The sequence below is a fragment of the Macaca fascicularis genome, chromosome 1, assembly GCF_037993035.2.
Source record: "Macaca fascicularis isolate 582-1 chromosome 1, T2T-MFA8v1.1".
In the NCBI taxonomy this organism is placed as follows: domain Eukaryota; kingdom Metazoa; phylum Chordata; class Mammalia; order Primates; family Cercopithecidae; genus Macaca; species Macaca fascicularis.
Genome location: NC_088375.1, coordinates 195522372 through 195546770, shown reverse-complemented (window position 1 = coordinate 195546770; position 24399 = coordinate 195522372). Strand labels below are relative to the sequence as shown.

The 24399-nt window shown below is 40.9% G+C and overlaps 1 protein-coding gene across 37 annotated transcripts in view; it reads left to right on the top strand.

Moving 5' to 3' along the window:
- The window catches only part of LOC101867430 (microtubule actin crosslinking factor 1), a 386272-nt gene that overhangs the window by 258027 nt on the left and 103846 nt on the right, over positions 1–24399 (top strand). For 31 of the 37 annotated variants that reach the window (XM_074011478.1, XM_065533991.1, XM_074011506.1 and 28 more), the window contains 8 exons: positions 255–572; positions 7192–7358; positions 9070–9226; positions 11516–11633; positions 17698–17760; positions 18439–18680; positions 19501–19630; positions 21204–21403. In XM_074011478.1, coding sequence (XP_073867579.1) covers positions 255–572; positions 7192–7358; positions 9070–9226; positions 11516–11633; positions 17698–17760; positions 18439–18680; positions 19501–19630; positions 21204–21403 — 1395 coding nt within the window. The remainder of the gene's footprint in view (positions 1–254; positions 573–7191; positions 7359–9069; positions 9227–11515; positions 11634–17697; positions 17761–18438; positions 18681–19500; positions 19631–21203; positions 21404–24399) is intronic. The other 6 variants (XM_065534034.1, XM_065534021.1, XM_074011527.1 and 3 more) reach the window with 1 other exon arrangement.

Here is a 24399-nt window from a genome sequence, read left to right as displayed (position 1 = left end):
ATCTAATAAGATTTAGAAATGATAACTAATCCATGTAAAGATATCTCTACCCAGTTGAGCTGGAATGAAAGTGGTGATAGCAAAGTCATGTGGTAGAAGGAGTGGAGAGCTAAGGGGATGAGATGTGTGGTCTTCTGAAGGCTCAGTTGCAGTCCTCCAGTCCCCCTTGTGAGATAGCATATAGTTATTAGTTTGTGGCTCAGATGTCCTGGAATAAGTGAGCCAAGAGCTGACAGACGTGTTCTTCATGACAGAAATTGAAGCAGGACATTGCTCGGCAAAAGAGCAGCTTGGAGGCCACCCGTGAGATGGTGACCCGATTCATGGAGACAGCAGACAGTACCACAGCAGCAGTGCTGCAGGGCAAACTGGCAGAGGTGAGCCAGCGGTTCGAACAGCTCTGTTTACAGCAGCAAGAAAAGGAGAGCTCCCTAAAGAAGCTTCTGCCCCAGGCAGAGATGTTTGAACATCTCTCTGGTAAGCTGCAGCAATTCATGGAAAACAAAAGTCGGATGCTGGCCTCTGGAAATCAGCCAGATCAAGATATTACACGTTTCTTCCAACAGATCCAGGTGAGGATATATCTGCCATGTTAGCAGAATAAAGGGAAGAGAAGGGCCAGGAGAGAACCAGCATTTACTGAGCACATACTACGTCAGTCAGTATACTGGAAACCTTACCTGCATTATCTTTGGGAATTATTACAGTGATCCTGTAAACTAGGTATCATTTGTCCATTTTTTAACCAATACAGTCAATATTTATTTTTCACTCTTATTACATGTTCACCCCAAATCAGCGGAGCCACTCAGCTCATCATAGTCACTCAAGGGATGCAGATTGATGGAGATTTCATCCTGATAAAAGCTTTCATGATTACTGCTTCAGTGGGAAAAGGGCGTATTTTATCTATTTACATTTTATTAGTCAAATCACTTTCCACAAAACCACCTATACCTTTCAAGAGGGTGAGGAAATGTAATCTCACCACGTACCTAGAAGGTGCAAAGCTAGAAATATTTGGTAAAAAGTATTAACAACTACCGCAGATATATACCCAGAAGTAGAATTGCCAAGTCATAGTATATGCATATATTAATTTAATTTGACTCAGTAGTGCCCAATTTAAGCTCCAGAATGGCTGTACCAGCACACATTCCCACCCGTAGTACTTCAGCATTCCTATATCTCTGCATTGCTGCCTTCGCTTTTTCCAGCTTTCTAACATTTTCTGTATTAAAGTAGAATCTCATTGTTTGGTTTTGTTTGCTCTCCTTTTTGCTTTGAATGATTTCGAACTTTACAGAAAAGCAGAAGGAATGGTCCATTAAACACCAGCATACTCTTCATCTAGATTCACCAGTTGCTAATTGTTTTCCCTCTGTTATAAAAATATAAGAGTATCATTATGGGCTTCTATATTTGGTATTACCATTATTCTTTATGATACTTAACGTTTTCCCAAATGTGGTCGGTGGGAGCCCCTTCAAGCTGTCTCCTGTGGCTTTTTTTTTTTTTTTAATAATTTCACATTGCTATATTTTATATTCAAGTAAGTTACAGCAGACATGTACTAAATTGAAAGTACAAATGGGAACAGATAAAACTTTTTTTCCTGTGGCTTTTTGACATGTCTTCCTCAGCATAAGAGCACTTTTGGCACTTAAGGTATTTGTGGCACAATAATGTATTTCCTTGTCCCCTATCTGAAATCAGCTATTTATCCAAGGAGCCCCACTTATAGTGGGGAATGATATTTAGAAACCAAATCTGGACACTAGGTGAGCTACTGGAGTGTCACTACTTTAGTTCTTTTTAATAGATAGTGTTAGGAAATATATGTGTATGTTTTTTATATCATAAAATCATACTGACAGTCTAGTTTCAACTCAATACCATAGGAATCTTCCTCCTTTCCACATTTGTATCTTCCTTTCCTGTAGGGAGAACCCTAGTTCCCAGCAACAACTTCAATATATTTACTTGTTTTATTCTACAATAAATATAAGATAGTTTTAGAATTACACTAGTATTTCTACCAATAACAAGCCTGCTAAATAAAATTGAATATTTCTTTGGATTTGTTTTAGTCCTTAGCCTATGACCCACTGTGTACTGTATTCAAAAATTACCTGAATTATTTTTTCTGTAATTTCATATATAATTAGATTTGTTTCTATTTGTATTCAACTTTAGGACTTTATTTTTCTATCTTTGTTGATTAAACTTATTTTTAAATATGTAAAGCATTAACATAGCTCAAAAGTTAAAACTATTCAAAAAGTTATACTCAAGGTATAGGAAGTGAATAAGGATACAGTCTCAGTGTCCTTCCTGTCTCTTCCGTCCCATTTTCACCCATCCCCAAAGTAACACATTTTAGGTTTATTTTTTTCTATTTCTCTTTACCAAAATGAACATACACACACATTCTTATTTCCCATTCTTCCTTACAAAAAAGAAGGGTATATTACGTAATCCTTTGCTTTTTTACTTAATATGTCTTGGAAATCACTTAATATGGATTCACAGACATCTTCATTTTTTAAACCATACATTCATTGTGTAGAAGAATTATAGTTTAATCAACAAGACTCCTTTTTTTTTTTTTTTTTTTTTTTTTTGAGACAGAGTCTTACTCTGTGCCCTGTAGCCCAGACTGAAGTGCAGTGGCACGATCTTGTCTCACTGTAACCTCAACCTCCACCTCCCGGGTTCAAGCGATTCTCCTGCCTTCGCCTCCCAAGAAGCTGGGATTATAGGTGCCTGTCACCATGTCTGGATAGTTTTTTTGTATTTTTATTAGAGATGGGGTTTCACCATGTTGGCCAGGCTGATCTCCAACTCCTGACCTCAGGTGATCTGCCTGCCTCGGCCTCCCAGAGGGATTACACGCATGAGCCACCACACCTGGCCACCAAGACTTACATGTGTGGACATTTCAGTTGTTGTTTCCGAAATTGTGCTATTACAACTGAATAACTGTGTGTATTTTTTCCTATCAGAGTAAGTTCCTAGAGTGGAGTTGTTGCATTAAAGGGTAAATACATGTGTAGTTTTGTTAGAAATAGCCAGATTCCCCTCCTTTGAGATTTCACCGCTTCGCATTCCCACTAGCAGTGTATTAGAGTACCTGTTTCCCCTACAGCCTCACCAACAAAATTTATTACCAAGCTTTTAAATTTTTTCTGGTGTGATTGGTAAAACATGGTATGTGAATGTGGTTTTAATTTTTATTTCTCTTATAAGCGAGGTTGAGTATATTTTTACATTTAAGAGTCATTTATTTGTGAACTATCTGTTCATGCATTTTGTCCTTTTTTGGTCAAGATTTTTGGTCTTCTCTCAAGTTTTAGAGTTTTAAAAATTTTTTTAGAGTTCTTATATATTAGAGAGATTAATTATCTGTGATACATTAGAAATATTGTTTCCCAGTTTGTGCTTTTGACTTACGGTGTTTTTTGACATGTAAATGTGGAATTTTTGTTCTAAACAGAAGATTTTATCAGTATTTTATTAAATATGTATTTTTAGTCAAAGTTTGAAAGATTTTTGTCACACCCAGGTTATGAAAAAAATTATTCATGCTTTGTTCCAAAACTTGTTTTAATTTTTTTTACATTTGAATCTTTTAACAATTTAAGCTTATTCTGAAGTACGAATCATGTTTATCTTTTTGTATCATGTCTATCTAGTTGTTCATAATACAAGTTGAGTGTCCCTAATCCAAAATTTGAAATGCTCCAAAATCTGAAACTTTTTTTTTTTTTTTTGAGGCGGAGTCTTGCTCTGTCGCCTAGGCCGGAGTGCAGTGGCATGATCTCAGCTCACTGCAAGCTCCGTCTCCCGGGTTCATGCCATTCTCCTGCCTCAGCCTCCCAAGTAGCTGGGACTACAGGTGCCCACCACCATGCCCGGCTAATTTCTTTTTGTATTTTTAGTAGATGGGGTTTCACCAGGTTAACCAGGATGGCTACGATCTCCTGACCTTGTGATCCACCTGCCTCGGCCTCCCAAAGTGCTGGGATTACAGGTGTTTGCCCGGCCCAAAATGAAACTTTTTGAGAGCTGACGTGACACTCAGAGGTCATGCTCAAAGGAAAGACTCATTGGAGCACTTCAGATTTCAGAGCTTCAGATTAGGGATGCTCAGCTGCTAAGTATAATGCAAATATTCCAAAATCTGGAAGAGTCTGGAATTCAAAACACTTCTGGTCCCAAGCATAAAGGATATCCAACCTGTAACATTTATTTGAAAAGTCCATCTTTTCCCCAAACTTAAGAAACCATCTTCATCATATACCCAATTTTTATATGTCTTTGAGTCTATTTCTGGATTTTCTTTTTTTTCTTTCTTTTTTGTTTTTTTAAGAATGGGGTCTTGTTCTGTCACCCAGGCTGGGGTGCAGTGGTGTGATCTCAGCTCACTGCTCGTCTTTCTATTCGTGTACCAGAGCATACTATTTTAATTATAGAGGCTTTATGGTATATTTTAATGTGTGGTAGAGAGCTAGTCCTCCTCATTTTTTTTCTTGCAAAATTTTTCATAGGTATAGTTGCGCATTTATTTTTCTATGTGAATTTAGGAATCACCTTTATTAGTTCTAGAGAAAAAAACTTGTTAGCATTTTTATTTGGGTCACACTAAATGTATTTATTCACACAAACGCATATACATACATAGGCAAATACATATGCATACACTTTATGGATGTGTTTCCATCTAGTCAGATCTGCTTTTGTGTTTTTCAGGAGTGTTTTTGATTTTTTTGTTCTTTTTTGTTTTGAGATGGGGTCCTGCTCTGTTGCCCAGGCTGGAGTTCAGTAGCATGATCATAGCTCACTACAGCCTCAACTCTTGGGCTCAAGTGATTATCAGGGGTCTCAGCCTCCCCAGCAACTGGGATTACAAGCAAGAGCCACTGTACCCAACTTCAGAAATGTTTTAAAATTTAGATTTTATGTTTCTTGTTAGTTGATTACAAAGATTGAGCCTTTTGTCTTGCTATTGTAAGTTGAAGTTTTCATTATTGATTTTTGTGTGTTAATTTTATATCCTACTACCTTATTTAACTTCCTCGTTGTTTGATTTCATTGTATCGTTGATTATCTTGGGTTTTACAAATACACCTTTTTTTTTTTTTTTTTTTTTTGAGACAGAGACTTGCTGTGTTACCCAGGCTGGAGTGCTGTGGCACAATCTCGGCTCACTGCAATCTCCACCTCCTGGGTTTAAGCAATTTCCAGCTAATTTTTGTGTTTTTAGTAGCGACAGGTTTCACCCACGTTGGCCAGACTGGTCTTGAACTCCTGAACTCAAGTGATCCTCCCGCCTCAGCCTCCCAAAGTGCTAGGATTACAAGAATGAGCCACCACGCTTGGCCTTTTTTTTTTTTTTTTTTTTTTGAGACAGAGTCTTACTCTGTTGCCCAGGCTGGAATGCAGTGGCACAATCTTGGCTCACTGCAACCTCCTCCTCCCAAATTGAAGTGATTCTTCTGCCTTAGCCTCCCAAGCAGCTGGGACTACAGGAGTGTGCCATCATGCCTGGCTAATTTTTGTAATTTTAGTGGAGACGGGGTTTCACCACGTTGGCCAGTCTGGTCTCAAACTCCTGACCTCAAGTGATCAGCCTGCCTTGGCCTTCCAAAGTGCTGGGATTACAGGTGTGAGCCACTGTGCCTGGCCCTACAAATATACTTTCATGTAATCTACAAATACAGTTTTATCTCTTCTTTTTCAATTCTTATTCCACAGATTGTTTTCTCTTAATTGTATTGGCTTTTTTAATTATTAAATTAACTTTTTTTAAAAAAATAGAGATGGAGGCCGGGCACGGTAGCTCATGCCTGTAATCCCAGCACTTTGGGAGGCCGAGGCGGGTGGATCACAAGGTCAGGTGATAGAAACCACCCTGGCGAACATGGTGAAACCCCGTTTCTACTAAAAACACAAAAAATTAGCCGGGCGTGGTGGCGGGTGCCTGTAGTCCCAGCTACTCGAGAGGCTGAGGCAGGAGAATGGTGTGAACCCGGGAGGCGGAGGTTGCAGTGAGCTGAGATGGCGCCACTGCACTCCAGCCTGGGCAACAGAGCCAGACTTTGTCTCAAAAAAAAAAAAAAAAAAATAGAGATGGAGTTTTGCCATGTTGCCCAGGGTGGTCTTGAACTCGTGGGCTTAAAGTGATCCACCTACCTTGGCCCCCAAAAGTTCTGGGGATTATAGGCGTGTGCCACTGCGCCTGGCTGATATCTTAAGTACAATGTTAAATAATAGTGGAGATAGTGTGTTTACCCCCATTTTATACAAGAGACCATGAAGCTTAGAGTAGTTTAGTAGCTTAAGATCACAAGTTAGTAAGTGGCAAAGTGTGATTGAATATCAGGTCTATTTGACTCCTAAAACTTTCATTCTTTACATCCTGTCATGGTACCTCCCAAGTCTTTGAACATTTGTTTAGAGGAGACAAGACTGTTTTGTAATTCCTACCCACTCTCCAGTGAATTGAAGTTGTCCTACATATTTATCAGATTTTTTTTTTTTTTTTTTTTTTTGAGACAGAGTCTCACTCTGTCACCCAGGCTGGAGTGCAGTGGCCGGATCTCAGCTCACTGCAGGCTCCACCTCCTGGGTTCATGCCATTCTCCTGCCTCAGCCTCCTGAGTAGCTGGGACTACAGGCGCCCGCCACCTTGCCCGGCTAGTTTTTTGTATTTTTTTAGTAGAGACGGGGTTTCCCCCTGTTAGCCAGGATGGTCTCGATCTCCTGACCTCATGATCCGCCCGTCTCAGCCTCCCAAAGTGCTGGGATTACAGGCTTGAACCACCGTGCCCGGCCTATCAGATTTTTTTAATTGGGCTTTTTAATACAAAAAAAATTAGCCAGGCATGGTGGCAGGAGCCTGTAATCCCAGCTGCTTGCAATACTGAGGCAGAAGAATCGCTTGAACCTGGGAGGTGGAGGTTGCAGTGAGCCAAGATAGTGCCATTGCACTCCAGCCTGGGTGACACGAGTGAAACTCTTGTCTCAAAAGAAAAAAAAAAGTTTAGTTTTGTTTTTAAACTTTTCACTGAGTTACATATTTATTGTTTTGATCTAGCATTTGACCTGGTAAGCATACCTCTTTCCTTCTTTTTAGAGTATATTTATAAGGATTAGAGGATTTAATACATATCCTTGTTTGCTTGACAGGAACTCAATTTGGAAATGGAAGACCAACAGGAGAACCTAGATACTCTTGAGCACCTGGTCACTGAACTGAGCTCTTGTGGCTTTGCACTGGACCTGTCCCAGCATCAGGACAGGGTACAGAACCTCAGAAAAGACTTCACAGAGCTACAGAAGACAGTTAAAGAGAGGTGAGTTATCACTTGTGTTGGTCAGCATTGGGGAACTATTTTTTCTTGTTATGGAGTGAAATGATCTTTTCTCTTTTCTTCCTTTACCAGAAAAGATGGCATCTAAAACTACTACTGAGTCATAGGAGGGTGAAAAGTGCCATTTTTTAGGCAAAGCTACCTAATCTACTTGATGCTTAGTAGTTTGTCTTTTTTCTTTCTTTTTTTTTTTTTCTGAGATGGAGTCTCACTGTCACCCAGGCTGGAGTGCAGTGGTGCTATCTCGGCTCACTACAACCTCCATCTCTTGGGTTCAAGCAATTCTTCTACCTCAGCTTCCTGAATGGCTAGGATTACAGGTGCCCACCACCATGCCCAACTAATTTTTGCATTTTTAGTAGAGACAGGGTTTCACCACTTTGGCCAGGCTGGTCTCGAACTCCTGACCTCAGGTGATCAACCCGCCTCAGCCTCCCAAAGTGCTGGGATTACAGGCGTGAGCCACCGCACCCAGTCACTTAGTGGTTTTTCTAATAGTAGCTAACAGAAAATAGGGATGAGTTCCTTCTCTTTGTGATCAGAAGCCTAGGCCACTTGGACCAAACAGAACAAATTTGAGGCAGCAAGTAAGATTATAGAATAATTTTGAAAGAAGAGAAAAATTGGAAGAGACTTCCTAGACATAATTAAGGGTTATGTTGGCACTCCCCTGGCTTTTTTTTTTTTTTTTAAGATACAGGGTCTTGCTATGTTGACCAGGCTAGTTGTGAGCTCCTGGCCTCATAGATCCTACTGCCTTGGCCTCCCAACATGCTGGGTAGGATTATACACCATGCCCAGCCCTGCTGCTTGTTTTGACCACATTTAAGTTGCTGTTTTAGAGGAGTATCTGGATTCTTCTTTCAAGGCAAACAAGGGAATATATGACAAGGCTGGCTGATTTTGGTCCCTGTTGAAAAGCCATGGTTCCCCACTGGACAGCCTCACATGGATTTAAGAACATGAACAAGACTTCTTATCTCAGTTTAGCCATAAACATGTTCTTGATTTAGCAGATAACTGCCTTAGTGATTAGAAGAAAAGAGTCGCTCAAACCAACATTATTAGCAGCAGGTTATCTAATGGAGAGGATGGGGACAAAGGTGAAGAAAGCTTTTGTTTTTCTTCCCCTATACTGAGGGCCTTTTTACTGTATGAGGAATCAGGATTTCTGAATTGACATATGTCTGATAAATATGGCCATTTCCAAAACTTTCCTTTTGATTTAGTTTATTCATTGGCGTGATTAATCTAGAACTAATCACCTAACTTCTGTGAGCCTCAGTTTCAGCACCTTCCTTGCTAAAGCAATCAGCATTTGAATTGGTCCTTGAAAGAGTCAAATAGCTAAAATGTAGCATGGCTGGAATCGAGATCCAAAGACTGCATTCTTTCCATTGTATCACAGTACCTAAATAGCAGCCTCCCTTTAGTTTTTCTCACTTTCACTTTAGCCTGGAGTAAGATTGAAGACCTCTTTCCTCAGAAATGTCCAAACAAGGGCAATATATTCCTGAGTTTGGTACTCTTTAACATTATATGTGGTTGTTCAGCCAAACCTGCTGTGGAAAAGATTATGAGAAAGAAAGGCCATGTTAGGTAACTGATGTCTAGAGTCACAGAATGAGCTAGTCTTAGCTCAAGTTGACTTTATAAAACAGTCTGGCAAGTAACAAAACTGCTTCATTGACAGAGAGAAAGATGCATCATCTTGCCAGGAACAGTTGGATGAATTCCGGAAACTGGTCAGGACCTTCCAGAAATGGCTGAAAGAAACTGAAGGGAGTATTCCACCTACAGAAACTTCTATGAGTGCTAAAGAGTTAGAAAAGCAGATTGAACACCTGAAGGTAGGTGAACAAAGGGACTCCAAGAATTGGACTAGGCACTGGTTTGAATACTTGTATTAACTGGCCTCCAGCTGTGGTGGGGAAATGTATGAGAAATCCAAGTTGTCACTCTGCATCAGAACAGAAATTCCTCCGTTTTCTTTATGTGGTAACAATCTACCCATACAGTCTTTGAGAAGCATACACTCTCTTTGTATGTTTGAGAATTAGACAAATATATTTGAGCAAGTAACCAGATAATATTATCAGGAAATTGAGGATAGAAGAACTAGTACTACTTCAGCTAATAAAGGAAAAGCTAGAATCAGATGGTTGGAAGGTACCTTCAAGGATGGGACCAACCTTCCTCCCATTCCCTGCAAAATCCCTTCTGTACTGTCTTTGATCCGTAATCATCCAGCCTCTGCTTATACCTCTAACCTGAGTCTTCCTTTTGTTGAAATAAGCCAAATATGCCTCTAACTGTCATGCACTTACGCTTATTTTCTCAGTAAAGCACACTTTATCTTGAGCAGATGAAAGAGAATAGTTTGATTGCTTTCACAGAGCTGGTGCCAGGAGTGTTTGCTGTTGGGAATTCCCTAGGACAGAGCTTTCCCAACATTTTTGTTTCACAGTGCCCATGGTGTTTTAAGAAATTTGTCATGGCACCTCAAGGCCAAAAAAAAAAAAGAAACAAAACAAAAAAACTCCTAATACTTCTACTTGCTAAGAAGTTAGGTCCAAAGAACTTAGTAGTTGTTCATATGGTGTTCAACAGATGTCACAACTGTATTTTCCTCAAAAATGTAAAATATTCTGTGAGTCAAGCCACAGTTTGGGGACTGTGGCTCTTCAGAATCAAGAGTGATTAATGGCCAGGCGCAGTGGCTCACGCCTGTAATCCCAGCACTTTGGGAGGCCGAGGTGGGTGGATCACAAGGTCAGGAATTCAAGATCAGCCTAGCCAAGATGGTGAAACCCCATCTCTACTAAAAATAAAAAATTAGCTGGGCATGGTGGCGGGCACTTGTAATTCCAGCTACTTGAGAGGCTGAGGCAAAGAATTGCTTGAACTGGGGAGGCGGAGGTTGCAGTGAGCTGAGATGGCGCACTGTACTGCAGCCTGGGTGACAGAGAGTGAGACTCTGTCTCAAAAAAAAAAAAAAAAAAAAAAGAGTGATTAGTTAAGGAACTGACAAGCAGTGACCAAGGGTCATTTTGAAATTAGGCAATATGAGTAGGGCTCTGTGCCTTTCTCTGCAGCTTAAAGTCAAAAGCAAACTAAGTAGATTGTCAGGGATATTCAGTATGGAGGAGGGCATTGAAGGCTAGAATGGTGTCCTTGCTCTGAAAGGAGTAAAATCCTACAACTATGGCAGGAGACATCTTGGAGACTTAACATGATGTGGTACTTTTGTCTTAGAGCAAATGCCATTGTTTCCTAATGGATTTCTATGGTAGTTGGATCTTTGATTTCAAACCCAATATAAAGTTTCCTTAATAAATGGAAAGTATAGCCTATGATTCTATATATTTTTCTGTATCTCAATATCTAGCTCCTCATTTATCCTCCAGTTACTATTTCTTTTTTCATCTTTGTATGCATGTTGTTCCCTCTTGTCAGTCTGGCAAACTCTTATCTTACTTTTTTTTTTTTTTAAAGACAGAGTCTCACTCTGTTGTCCAGGCTGGGGTGCCATGGCGCGATCTCAGCTCACTGCAACCTCTGCCTCCCAGGTACAAACAACTCTCCCATCACAGCCCCCTGAGTCACTGGGATTACAGGCGCCTGCCACCATGCCTGGCTAATTTTTTTTTTGTATTTTTAGTAGAGACAGGGTTTCACCATGTCAGCCAGTCTGGTCTTGTACTCCTGACCTCAAGTAATCTGCCCGCCTCAGCCTCCCAAAGTGCTGGGATTACAGGCGTGAACCACGATGCCCAGCCATTATCTTAACTCAAAGCTTTCCTTCCTCTAGGCAGAATTAGATAGAACTCCTCTTGTGCTCTTGGAATTCACAGACTGTCCATAATACTATAATAGCATTTATCACATTATAATGCAGTTGATAATCTGAGCTTCTGATTTTAGAAATTGTGTCATAATTCTATTTTATACCCCAGTGCTTGGCATGCTACCAGGCATATAGTAAATATTCAATAGATGTTTGATAAATGAATAAATAAATCAGAAGGATGGTCTCTTAATGCTTGTCAAAACACTAGGGAGTATATATAGAATTGGTGTCTCTACTTATGAGGAAAAAGCCCCAGATATTACATTTAGCCATTTTCTTCTTTAAACAGAGTCTACTAGATGACTGGGCAAGTAAGGGAACTCTGGTGGAAGAAATCAATTGCAAAGGTACTCCTTTAGAAAATCTCATCATGGAAATCACAGCACCTGATTCCCAAGGCAAGACAGGTGAGTACGGGCTCTTCAAAATATAGTGAATAAAAATTGCTCTTTGCTTTTGGCCTTTGGAGATGCCTCTTTATACAATTAAAGTGAAAATCAAGGTTGGGTATGAAAACAAAGTGCATCCCCAAAGCAGTCTTCCCCTGCAACCTGACCTGTCACCCCTTTTGCTATATAACGTTGCTTCATTTTGCAAAATTCCTTCCCATGATGGGAAAAGTAAATGAACTAGTTGGCCCACTTAGAACTATCAGATGGCTGGGCGCGGTGGCTCACACCTGTAATCCCAGCACTTTGGGAGGCCAAGGCGGGCGGGTCACAAGGTCAAGAGATCGAGACCATCCTGGCTAACACAGTGAAACTACAAAACTCTCTACTAAAACTACAAAAAAGAAAAAAAGTAGCCAGGCATGGCAGTGTGTGCCCATAGTCCCAGCTACTCGGGAGGCTGAGGCAGGAGAATGGCGTGAACCCGGGAGACAGAGCTTGCAGTGAGCCCAGATCACGGCACTGCACTCCAGCCTGGGCAACAGAGCGAGACTCCTTCTCAAAAAAAAAAGAACTCTGGGAGGCAGAGCTTGCAGTGAGCCAAGATCATGCCACTGCACTCCAGCCTGGGCGACAGAGCGAGACTCCATCTCAACAAAAAAAAAGAACTATCAAATGAACATAGAATAATTAAAATAAGATTTTCATCTTGAGAATTTCCCTTTTTTGAACGTATAAATGGGATGAGTATGCATCATCTTTAAACTTGGGTACTGGCCAGGCACGAAGTCAGGAGATCAAAACCAGCCTGGCAACATGGTGAAACCCTGTCTCTACTAAAAATACAAAAATTAGGCCGGGTGCGGCGGCTCACACCTGTAGTAATCTCAGCACTTTGGGAGGCCAAGGCGGGTAGATCACGAAGTCAGGAGATTGAGACCATCCTGGCTAACACGGTGAAACCCCGTCTCTACTAAAAACACAAAAAATTAGCCAGGCATGGTGGCGGGTGCCTGTAGTCCCAGCTACTCAGGAGGCTGAGGCAGGAGAATGGTGTGAACCCAGGAGGTGGAGCTTGCAGTGAGCCGAGATCACGCCACTGTACTCCAGCCTGGGCAACAGACAGAGTGAGACTCTGTCTCCAAAAAAAAGTACACAAACATTAGCCAGGCATGGTGGTATGCGCCTATAGTCCCAGCTACTGGGGAGTCTGAAACATGAGAATACCTTGAACCTGGTAGATGGAGGTTTCATTGAGCCGTGATGGTGCCTGCACTCTAGCCTGGGCAACAGACAGAGCAAGACACCGTCTCAAAAAAAAATTGGGCAAGCCTGGATAGGTATGAGTGTGATAACCAGGAAGAAGCAAGTATTTAGAAGTCAGTATTGGGTCAGGCGTGGTGGTTCATGCCTGTAATCTCAGCACTTTGGGAGGCCTAGGTGGGCTGATCACTTGAGGTCGGGAGTTCAAGACCAGCCTGGCCAACATGGTGAAACCTTGTCTCAACTAAAAATATAAAAATGAGCCAGGCCTGGTGACTCATGCCTGTAATCCCAGCTATTCGGGAGGCTGAGGCAGGAGAATCACTTGAACCTGGGAGGCAGAGGTTGCAGTGAGCTGAGATTGTGCCACTGTACTCCAGCCTGGGTGACAGACCAAGACCCCATTTCAAAAAAAAAAAAAGAAATCAGTACTTCAAAGGGGGTACAAAGATTGTGCTCACATGTGTATATAATCTTTCACTGCAAATTAAGTCCTTGAAGCAAAATCTAATATGAAGGCCAGGCACAGTGGCTCACGCCTGTAATCACAGCACTTAGGGAGGCCCAGGCAGGTGGATCACGTGAGGCCAGGAGTTTGAGACCAGCTTGGCCAACATGGTGAAACTCCGTCTCTACTAAAATACAAAAATTAGCCAAGCATGGTGGCTTGCACCTGTAATCCTAGCTACTCGGGAGGCCGATGGGGAAGAATTGCTTGAACCCGGGAGGCAGAGGTTGCAGTGAGCCCAGATCGCGCCACTGTACTCCAGCCTGTGTGACAGGGCGAGACTGTGTCTCAAAAACAAAAAAAAAATCTCATATGAGTTCTCAGTCACTTGCTCGTTGTTAATTGAGATCCCATAGATTTTATTACTAGTCTATGATAGTGCACTCCTATAGTCACTTAACGAGTAAAGGAAAAATTTATTTGCTTTCTGAAAATGTGCACTTTTCTATAGTATTCTAAAGTTAAAAGGTATTTTGGAACTATCCACAAGTGACAACATTTTAGGGAATTGGTGATATAACAACCTCTACGTTCATTGACTTATTCGTTTGTGACTAGATCAGAGTCAGCAAACTTTTTCTATAAAGGGCCAGATAGTAAATATTTTAGGCTTGCAGGGTATATGGTCTCTGTCACAGTTGTATACCTACCTCTGCCATTGTAACAAAAGCAGCCAAAGACAATACATTAATAGAAATGAGTGGTTGTGGCTGTATTCCAGTAAAACTTTGTTGAAACAGATGAAGGACCAGATTTGGCTGGTGAGCTATAGTTTACTGACTCCTAGACTAGATCATTTTAAAAAAAAAGAGAGAAAAAACAGAAATGTCATATAGAACAAAAATTTCATGTAGAAAAACAGAAATCTCATATAGAACCCTACTACATAAAACAAAACATTTTGTTGGTGGCCAGGCTCGGTGGCTCACACCTGTAATCCCAGCACTTTGGGAGGCTGAGGTGGGTGGATCACGAGGTAAGGAGATCGAGACCATCCTGGCTAACATGGTGAAACCGTGTCTCTACTAAAAATACAAAAAATTAGCTGGGCGTGGTGGTGGGCACCTGTAGTCCCAGCTACTCAGGAGTCTTAGGCAGGAGAATGGCTTGAACCCGGGAGGTGGAGCTCGCAGTGAGCTGAGATTGCACCACTGCACTCCAGCCTGGGAGACAGAGTAAGACTCTGTCTCAAAAAATAAATAAATACATAATAAAAAATTTAAAAAAAAAAAAAACATTTTGTTGGCATAAGTTTCCCTTATACGTTATTTTATAGCATTAATCTTTTTTTTTTTTTTTTTTTTTTTTTTTTTTTTTTTTTTTTTTTTTGAGACGGAGTCTTGCTCTGTCACCCAGGCTGGAGTGCAGTGGCCGGATCTCAGCTCACTGCAAGCTCCGCCTCCCGGGTTTACGCCATTCTCCTACCTCAGCCTCCCGAGTAGCTGGGACTACAGGCGCCCGCCACCGCGCCCGGCTAGTTTTTTGTATTTTTAGTAGAGACGGAGTTTCACCGTGTTAGCCAGGATGGTCTCGATCTCCTGACCTCGTGATCCGCCCGCCTCGGCCTCCCAAAGTGCTGGGATTACAGGCTTGAGCCACCGCGCCCGGCCATCAAAGTTAAATCACTAAGAATATTTAATGAGGGCTCTTACACATAGAAAACACTTAAGACTGACATTGAGGACAAAAACTGTCCAACTGACTTGAAGTGTTAGGAATTATATTATTACACAATTCTGTCCCAGTGAGAACTGTGTAGATATACAGAGAGCAAGCTGTGTTATATTTTTGGTCATGTTATTTAATGTATTACACATATGCTATAGATGTTTTTCTTTGTATAGTATACATGAGTGAACATGGACAGGTTTGAATATCATAAATTGCTGGTGAAGAGCTACCACCTTTCCAATCAGGGACACTCAAAAATAAGTTAAAATAGATGCTTAGACGTGTCAGGAGCTGCTTTACTTTCCCCGGAAAAGCAGCATAATTGGTTTTATCTGATGGGTTAAGGTGTAGAATTCAGCATAATTGAACATGAGTGTTTTATTATCATTTCTAAGTAGTTAGAAATGTCTGTGAATATTACATTTAAACCAAACTTTAACCACAATCCCTAAAGCACCTTTCTAGGGTGCTTTGAAAATCAGTTTGAAAATTACTATCCTGAGTGCTCTCAAAGTTCTCCTCCAACTCTGAAAAACCATATATATTTCAGTACCTTACATTTATGTAGCTCTGTTTCATAAAGTACTTTGACATACATTGGTTCATGATCTTTTCCCAGTTACCTCATGAGAGTTAACAGAGTAGGTTGTATTATCTTTAAATCCTGCAGAAGAAACTATGTTTGTAGATTAAGGCTCACATACTGAGTTAGTGACAACCTTGGTTAGTACCTTCTTCTGCTACCTACTAGTCCAGTTTCTTCTTTTCCATCACCACACTGCAATGGAATATGATTTTTCTATTTTGTATTTTTTAATTGAAAATATAATAACATTAACATTTAAAAGTTTTATAATCACCACCGTAATTCAACTAATTTTTTTCCTTGTTTTTAGAGACAGGGTCTCCTCTGTCACCCAGGCTGGAGGACAGTAGTGTGATCATGGCTCACTGTAGCTTTGACCTCCTAGGCCCAAGCAGTCATTCCACCTCAAGCTCCCAAGTAGCTAGGACCACAAATGTGCACTGTCATGCCTAACTTTTTTTTTTTTTTAACATTTTTTTGTAGAGACAGGGTCTTGTGTTGCCTAGGCTGGTCTTAAACTTCCAACCTCCCAAAGTGCTGGGATTACAGGCGTGGGCCATCACACCTGGCCCACAACTATTTTGTTTTTGTTTTGAGACGGAGTCTCGCTCTGTCACCCAGACTGGAGTACAGTGGCACCATCTTGGCTCACTGCAACCTCACTGAATCCTGAGTTCAAGCGATTCTCCTGCCTCAGCCTCCCCAGTAGCTGGGACTACAGGCTTCCGCCTCCACACCCAGCGAATTTTTTGTATTTTAGTAGAGATGGGATTTCACCACGTTGCCCAGGCCGGTCTCAAACATCCTGAGCTCAGGCAGTTCACCCACCTCAGCCTCCCAAAGTGCTAGGATTACAGGGGTGAGCCACCGCGCCCGGCCAACTATTTCGTAATATAACCTTGCACATAACTTTTTGTAAAGTGAAGTCAGTGCATACAAGAGTTTTCTGTCGTTTTAAAGTATCATTATGAATATTTTTCAGATTTCTGTATAATATTTATCATTACATCACCTGGTTTTTACAACTATCTTGGGAAACTTTTCTGAAATATAAGGAATCAGTTTGGGGAGAATGTATGTGAAATTATGGTGATTAGAAACAGAACCAAAGGCCCAAAGCACAATTTATGGGAATGTTGATGAGCCATATTTATTGGCACTTAGGATTTCTGTTTTTTCTTGGGGAAGGGTGAGCAAGAAGAGGTTATGAAAGAAAAGGCAAATAATCTTCCTTTAGAAACAATATATGAAGGGTTCATTTTAATGTCTTTATTAGAAGAAGGCTGCTTTTTAGGGCAGGCACGGTGACTCATGCCTATAATCCCATTACTTTGGGAGGTCGAGGCAGGCAGATCACCTCAGGTCAGGAGTTTGAGACCAGCCTAATCAACATGGTAAAACCCCGTCTCTACTAAAAATACAAAAATTAGCTGGGCCTGGTGGCAGGCGCCTGTAATTCCAGCTATTTGGGCGGCTGAGATGGGAGAATTGCTTGAACCCGGGAGGTGGAAGTTGCAGTGAGCCGAGATCATGCCACTGCACTTTAGTCTGGGCAACAGAGTGAGACTCTGTCTCAAAAAAAAAAAAAAAAAAGAAAAAGAAAAAACAATAGGCTGCTTTTTATGTCCTTAATGATAGTTATTTTCATTTTTATTATATTGAAAGACATTGATATAAAAGGTAAAACTTTCTGGCTTTATTATAAAAGCTCATTCCAAAATATGGCAAGTACCATTCTAGACTTAATAATTTTACCAGTACTTGCTTTACAAAATTAGGGCAGCATCCAAAGAATTCAAGTTGGAGATTTAATAAGAAGGGAATATGAATTTCCTCTAGAAAGGATTAAGAATCATTCCTGCTAAGGTCCTCAAGTGACATTTTGTTGCCTGGCAGCTAAAATAATTTGTCTCTTTCCATGACTATGTTGTCTTGTGCTGTGTTAACTTCCTGATACCTAAGCTTAAAGTGAGGGCCAAAGGACAAATTCAGTGCCTATATGTATTCCTAACACGTTGGTCTTGCCCTGTTTGTCTCCCTGTCCTTCTGCTCAGGTTCCATACTGCCCTCTGTAGGAAGCTCTGTAGGCAGTGTAAACGGATACCACACCTGCAAAGGTGAGAATGCCATTTCAACAGTGCTTCTTTGTTGGATGTGTTAGGACAGTGTCCATGTTTGCATCTGTGTATGTTGCAATATGTGTGGAAGAACTGCTGCCAGAATGGGTGTGAGGATAAAAATCTGGGGAGAAGCAACTGTGGTTTTCTGGCTGTAGACCATAAACAGGTTGGCAGCCCCTGAAGCTAAAGGCATTGTAGAAAAACAATAGACTGGATCACTAGATAAGGCAAATAGGGAAAGAACTCAAAGAAAATATATGTTAATCTTTGAATTTTAAAGAAGTTATACTAGAGGTAATCTAGTCTAGCTCTCAGCCTCCAAGCTAGGTGACTTCTCTGTAGTTTGGAGAAGAAGGAATGGAAGAATACTCCAAGCACCTTAATCCCAGTAGTACACTAAGGTTAATTTCTTACTTTGCTCCGTTCACTTTTATTGTTCCCATGTTTAGCATTTTAAGGTATACATTTGAGTATATAATGCCAAAACTAGAATGCAGATTAATGAGAACTCTTTTGTTTTGTGTATATAAACAGGAACTTTTGTATGATTTAGCAGGAAGATAATCTCTAGTTCACTAGAAGGAGTAAGAGGGATGCAAGTAATTTAGGAGTGAGGAGTCAAGGAACATACTTGAAGAGCTGTCTCCAATCTGATTTCTGTTTCTATGATACTAGATCTGACGGAGATCCAGTGTGACATGTCAGATGTAAACTTGAAGTATGAGAAACTGGGTGGAATACTTCATGAACGCCAGGAAAGCCTTCAGGCTATCCTCAACAGAATGGAGGAGGTTCAGAAGGAGGCAAACTCTGTGCTGCAGTGGCTAGAATCAAAAGAGGAAGTCCTGAAATCCATGGATGCCATGTCATCTCCAACCAAGACAGAAACAGTGAAAGCCCAAGCTGAATCTAACAAGGTATTGTGTTTACATTAGTTGCCTCCCAACACCAAGAGGAAGAGACAGCTGTACCAGTGTTCCTGCCCAAGCCCAGGCATCTGAGAGAGAGACATGGGCAACAATCCAGGCTGTGATGGGCAGTGTGTTTGACTTTCTAAATGATTAATATGCCTTAACTCTCCTAGAGAATTTTCTTATGAAATTAGAAATTGTTATAAGTTAGATTCAGAAACAAAACCAGATATGTTTGCAGAAAAAGAATAGCCCTCCCCAGAATCATTAGCTCATTGAGAATGGGATCTCATTTTCTATATGATGCTGTAAGCAAGACAAACCATTCTTATCAAAGTACCTTTCCAGTTCTTGGAAGGATCTAAATAACTGATTACAGTTCATTCTTAAGATTCACATGTGAGACTAGGAAAAATGTCAGAAGATATAAGACCGTAGAAAATCCTGTAGGAAATTTTCACCAAAACTTTTAATATTCCCATTGAGCATAGCATCTCATCTCCTTCAAGATGTGTTATCATCATATCTTGGTATTTTTCGTTTATTGGGATTAATAATTCCTTCTACTATAATTCTCAATAGTAGAACTATTGAGTTCTACTGATGTGTTATACATAAAAGAAACTCAGATCCTGCCATTTAGATTTTCAGTTTAAAATAAAAATTGAAATAGAAGGGTTAAGTATCTTAACATCACTAAACAAGTCATTGATAGGATCCTAGTAGAACCTATAATAACCGCCCAGTTTTCCAATCATTTCTACCACACACACAGCTTCGTTTCCTGTCCAGAATCTCAGGGCATGCATGGCATTCTTTCTCCTAGGCCTTCCTGGCTGAATTGGAACAGAATTCTCCAAAAATTCAAAAAGTAAAGGAAGCCCTGGCCGGATTACTGGTGACATATCCCAACTCACAGGAAGCTGAAAATTGGAAGAAAATTGAAGAAGAACTCAGTAAGTTTTCACAGGAGTGTTGCAAGTTTGCTAAGTTACTCATCTTCAAAGCAAGTAGAGAATTTCAGCACATCCTATACAACAGGAATTATTTTTAGTTAATTTTTATAAATAAGCAATTAGGGCCCAGATAGAGCCAGAGCATGAGCCTGAATTGGGAAGAAAATTAGAAATTCCACTCAAAGAGTCAGAAGTTTGGCTTTCTTGGGCAAGTCAAACTAATAATCTGCTGTAATCAGGAACCAAAGAGAGGCCAGGAACAGTGGCTCACACCTGTAATCTCAGCACTTTGGGAATCTGAGACAGGAGGATTGCTTGAATCTAGGGGTTCAAACCAGTCTGGGCAACATAGCAAGATCCTATCTCTACAAAAAGTAAGGAAAAACAAATTAGCCAGGTGTGGTGGCGTGAGCCTGGAGTCCTAGCTACTGGGGAGGCTGAGGTGAGACGATTGCTTGAGCCCGGGAGTTCAAGGCTGTAGTAAGCTATGATTGTGCCACTAAACTCCAACCTGGGCAACAGAAGGGGACCTTGTCTCCAAAAAAGCATAACTAAAGAACTAAAGAATATTGATGATAAAAATGAAAGATGGAAATAATAAAAATATTCAATAAAGGGTTTAGATAAATTATGTGCTCATAATATTGAACTGTAAACAGCGTAGATGAATTTTTTTTAATTTAATTTAATTTTTTTTTTTGAGATGGAGTTTTGCTCTTGTTGCCCACGGTAGAGTGCAATGGTATGATCTTGGCTCACTGTAACCTCCGCCTCCCGGGTTCAAGTGATTCTCCTGCCTCAGCCTCCCGAGTAGCTGGGATTACAGGCATGCGCCACCATGCCCAGCTAATTTTGTATTTTTAGTAGAGAGGGGATTTCTCCATGTTGGTCAGGCTGGTCTCGAACTCCCGACCTCAAGTGATCCGCCCACCTCGGCCTCCCAAAGTGCTGGGATTACAGGTGTGAGCCCCCTGCGTGGCCTTTTTTTTTTTTTTTTTTTTTTTTGAGACAGGGTCTTGTTCTGTCACCCAGGCTAGAGTGTAGTGGCACGATATAGCTCACTACAGCCTTGACTTCCCTGGCTCAAGCAGTCTTCCTGCTTCAGCCTCTTGAGTAGCTGGGACCACAGGCATGTGCTACCACAACTAGCCAATTTCTGAATTTTTTTTGCAGAGATAGGGTCTTGCTTTGTTGTCCAAGCTGGCCTTGAACTCTTGGGCTCAAGTGATCTTCCCACTTGAGGAGTTCAAGAACAGCCTGGGCAACATAGGGAGATCCCGTCTCTACAAAAAATAAAAAATTACCTGGGCATGGTGGCGCATGCCTATAGTCCCAGCTACTTGGGAGGCTGAGGTGGGAGGATCACTTGGGCCCAGGAGGTTAAGGCTTCAGTGAGCCATGATCGGGCCACCACTTTATCCTGGGTGATAGAGTGAGACGCTGTCTCAAATAAGTAAATAAATAAATAACACTTCTGGGGTCATTTCCTGCAGTATATTAGGAACATAACTTGGGGATCAGGCCAGTTGTTGATGAGAGTAAAGCAATACATTCCCTCATTTCCTCTCTACAGATTCCCGATGGGAAAGGGCCACTGAGGTGACTGTGGCTCGGCAAAGGCAGCTAGAGGAATCTGCAGGTCATCTGGCCAGCTTCCAGGCTGCAGAATCCCAGCTCCGGCCATGGATGATGGAGAAAGAACTGATGATGGGAGTGCTGGGGCCCCTGTCTATTGACCCCAACATGTTGAATGCACAAAAGCAACAGGTCCAGGTGAGCAATATAGCAACAAAGAAATTGGAATCACATGAAACTGGGTTTGAATGTTTCTCCCAGTAAGTAGATTTCATATGATCGTAGACAAGTCATTTAATCTCTCAGAGTCTCAGTTTAAATGAGGTATTTATAAGGTGTTAATCATGGTGCCTGTAAAATAGTAAACAGTCAAAAACTCTTATTATTAACAGAGACAGTAAGATGAGTAGATATGAGAATGGGCAGTTTTTCTGTCTAAATTATGGAATTATATTTTACTTGTGGCCAGGCGTGGTGGCTTACACCTGTAATCCCAGCACTTTGGGAGGTCAAGGTGGGCGGGTCACAAGGTCAAGAGATCGAGACCATCCTGGCTAACATGGTGAAACACCATCTCTACTAAAAATACAAAAAATTAGCCGGACGTGGTGGCACGTGCCTATAATCCCAGATACTCGGGAGGCTGAGGCAGGAGAATCTCTTGAACCCAGGAGCCAGAGGTTGCAGTGAGACTAGATTGTGCCACTGCACTCCTGCCTGGACAATAGTGTGACACCGTCTCAAAAAAAAAAATTTTTTTTCACTTGTAATCCCCTGTGATAGGATCCACATTACTTAATATCTTATATCTGCTGGCTTTACATAGGATTTTCTGTGATCAAACCTCAAAAAAATTGATTTAAGTGCCTAACATCGTAGAAATTTAGGTTGGTCAGGCTGGGTGCGGTTGTTCACGCCTATAATCCTAGCACTTTGGGAAGCCAAGGTGGGTGGATCACCTGAGGTCAGGAGTTCAAGACCAGCCTGGCCAACATGGTGAAACCTCGCCTCTACTAAAAATACAAAAATTAGCTGGGCGTGGTGGTGGGCGCCTGTAGTCCCAGCTACTCAGGAGGCTAAGGCAGGAGAATTGCTTGAACCCATAGCACAAAGGTTGCCACAAGCAGAGATGGTGCCACTGCACTCCAACCTGGGCAACAGAGCAAAAACTGCTTCAAAACAGAAAAAAAAAAAAGAAAAGAAAGAAATTTCGGTTGGTCAAAATTATGTCATTTCCAATGAAATCCTGCCTAGAGGCTTTTCCTTCTTTTACATTCTCCCACAGCCTGGTCCATGTCTTCTCAACCTACCAGGTTCCTTAAGTTAAGACCTAAGAGTGCTTTTTGAAGGAACTGTTTCTTTCAGTTCCTGCATCCAGGTAATTATTGAGTCCTATTTAGTCTAATTACAAATATTTTTCTAATCCAGGGTTTTTAAACTTTTTGGTTTCAAGAACCCCTTTTATTCTCTGAAAAATTACTGAGGATCCCCCAGAGCTTGTGTTTATCTGTTAACATTATTGTACTAAAATACTGAGGAATTTTAAAAGTATATATTTAAAATTTTTAAATAGCAATGGTAAAACCATCACATTAACCTAAATAACATATTTTTAATGAAAAAATAGCGTTTTCTGAAACATAAAAGTTTAATGATAAGAGTGGCATTGGCCGGGCGTGGTGGCTTATGCCTGTAATCCCAGCACTTTGGGAGGCCGAGGCAGGCGGATCATGAGATCAGGAGATCAAGAGCATCCTGGCTAGCACAGTGAAACCCTGTCTCTATTAAAAATACAAAAAGTTAGCCGGGTGTGGTGGTGGGCACCTGTAGTCCCAGCTGCTGGGGAGGCTGAGGCAGGAGAATGGCGTGAACTCGGGAGGCAGAGCTGGCGGTGAGCCGAGATCGCACCACTGCACTCCAGCCTGGGCGACAGAGCGAGACTCTGTCTCAAAAAAAAAAAAAAAAAAAAAAAAAGGAGGGGGGACATTGTTTTATATCTTTGCAAATCTTAATTTCTGGCTTAATAGGCTATTCTTATATCTGCTTCTGCATATCTGTTACAATATCAAGCACCACGTAGCCTCTGGAAAACATCATTGAACATTTGTGACAGCACAAAAATTTTAAAAGGCAACTAACATCTTAGTATTATGAAAATGGTTTTGATCTGTGTATGTCTGCTAATCCTAGACCCTCCCCTGAAGTGCCTTTCACCAGCCTTAATTTCTACTCTGCTTGGAGAACTACTCATTCTTTATTGTCACATCTGGGGAGCCTTTCCTGATTTCTGTCTTCTGCCATTTGTCATCCCCAACGGAATTAATCACCCTATTCCATGCTTTCACAGTTCTGTGTTGCATGTTCACATCACTGTTTAATCATTTTTACTTTTGTTACATTTTATTATAGTTCATTGTTTATACATTTGTCATTTTGTGAGGCTGTGTCTTATTTATTTTTGTGCAGTGTAAATACTGAGTACTTTCTATAAATTATCTCATTTAATCCTTACAACAGCCAAAATAAGTACTCTACTGTCCTAGTTTTGTGCAGTATAAATACTGATTACTTTCTATAAATTATCTAATTTAATCCTTATAACAGCCAAAATAAGTACTCTACTGTCCTCATTTTACAGATGAGGAAGCTGGGGTTTGAGAACTTATTAAATCTTGCCTAAGGTCATACAGCTAGTAGGTGACAGAACCAGGATTTGAACACAGACAGTCTGACTCCAGATCCTGTAATCTTAACTTTTTTGATGACAGCAGCAAGGGATAGAAAAGAAATAAAAAGTCGTAGTCATTGCCTTAAAGAAGCTCTTTGTCTAATTATGCTATATTATAAAATACAGATTGTATATGCTCTTCGAATTCTAAGAAAGAAACTAAGAAAAACAGACACTGAGAGTTGACATGGCAAGCCCAGCTAGTAATACAGCTGGCTCTGGGATCCAGTGTTCTGAACTCCCTATTTAGAGGCTTGGGTATTGCATGGCAAGGCACATGAATGCCAACTTTAATTTCTCAGCCATGTCTGGCCTTAGTAACTGACATTGAAACAGAATGGGACAAATAAGGAAAAGAAATAAAATAGGAACAATCACTGAGCCTTTCAAAATAAGTTTTTATTAAGCAATTGTTAAGTGATACTGCCTCAGCCTACTAGCCCGGTCCTTTAGTTTTCTGGTTTAT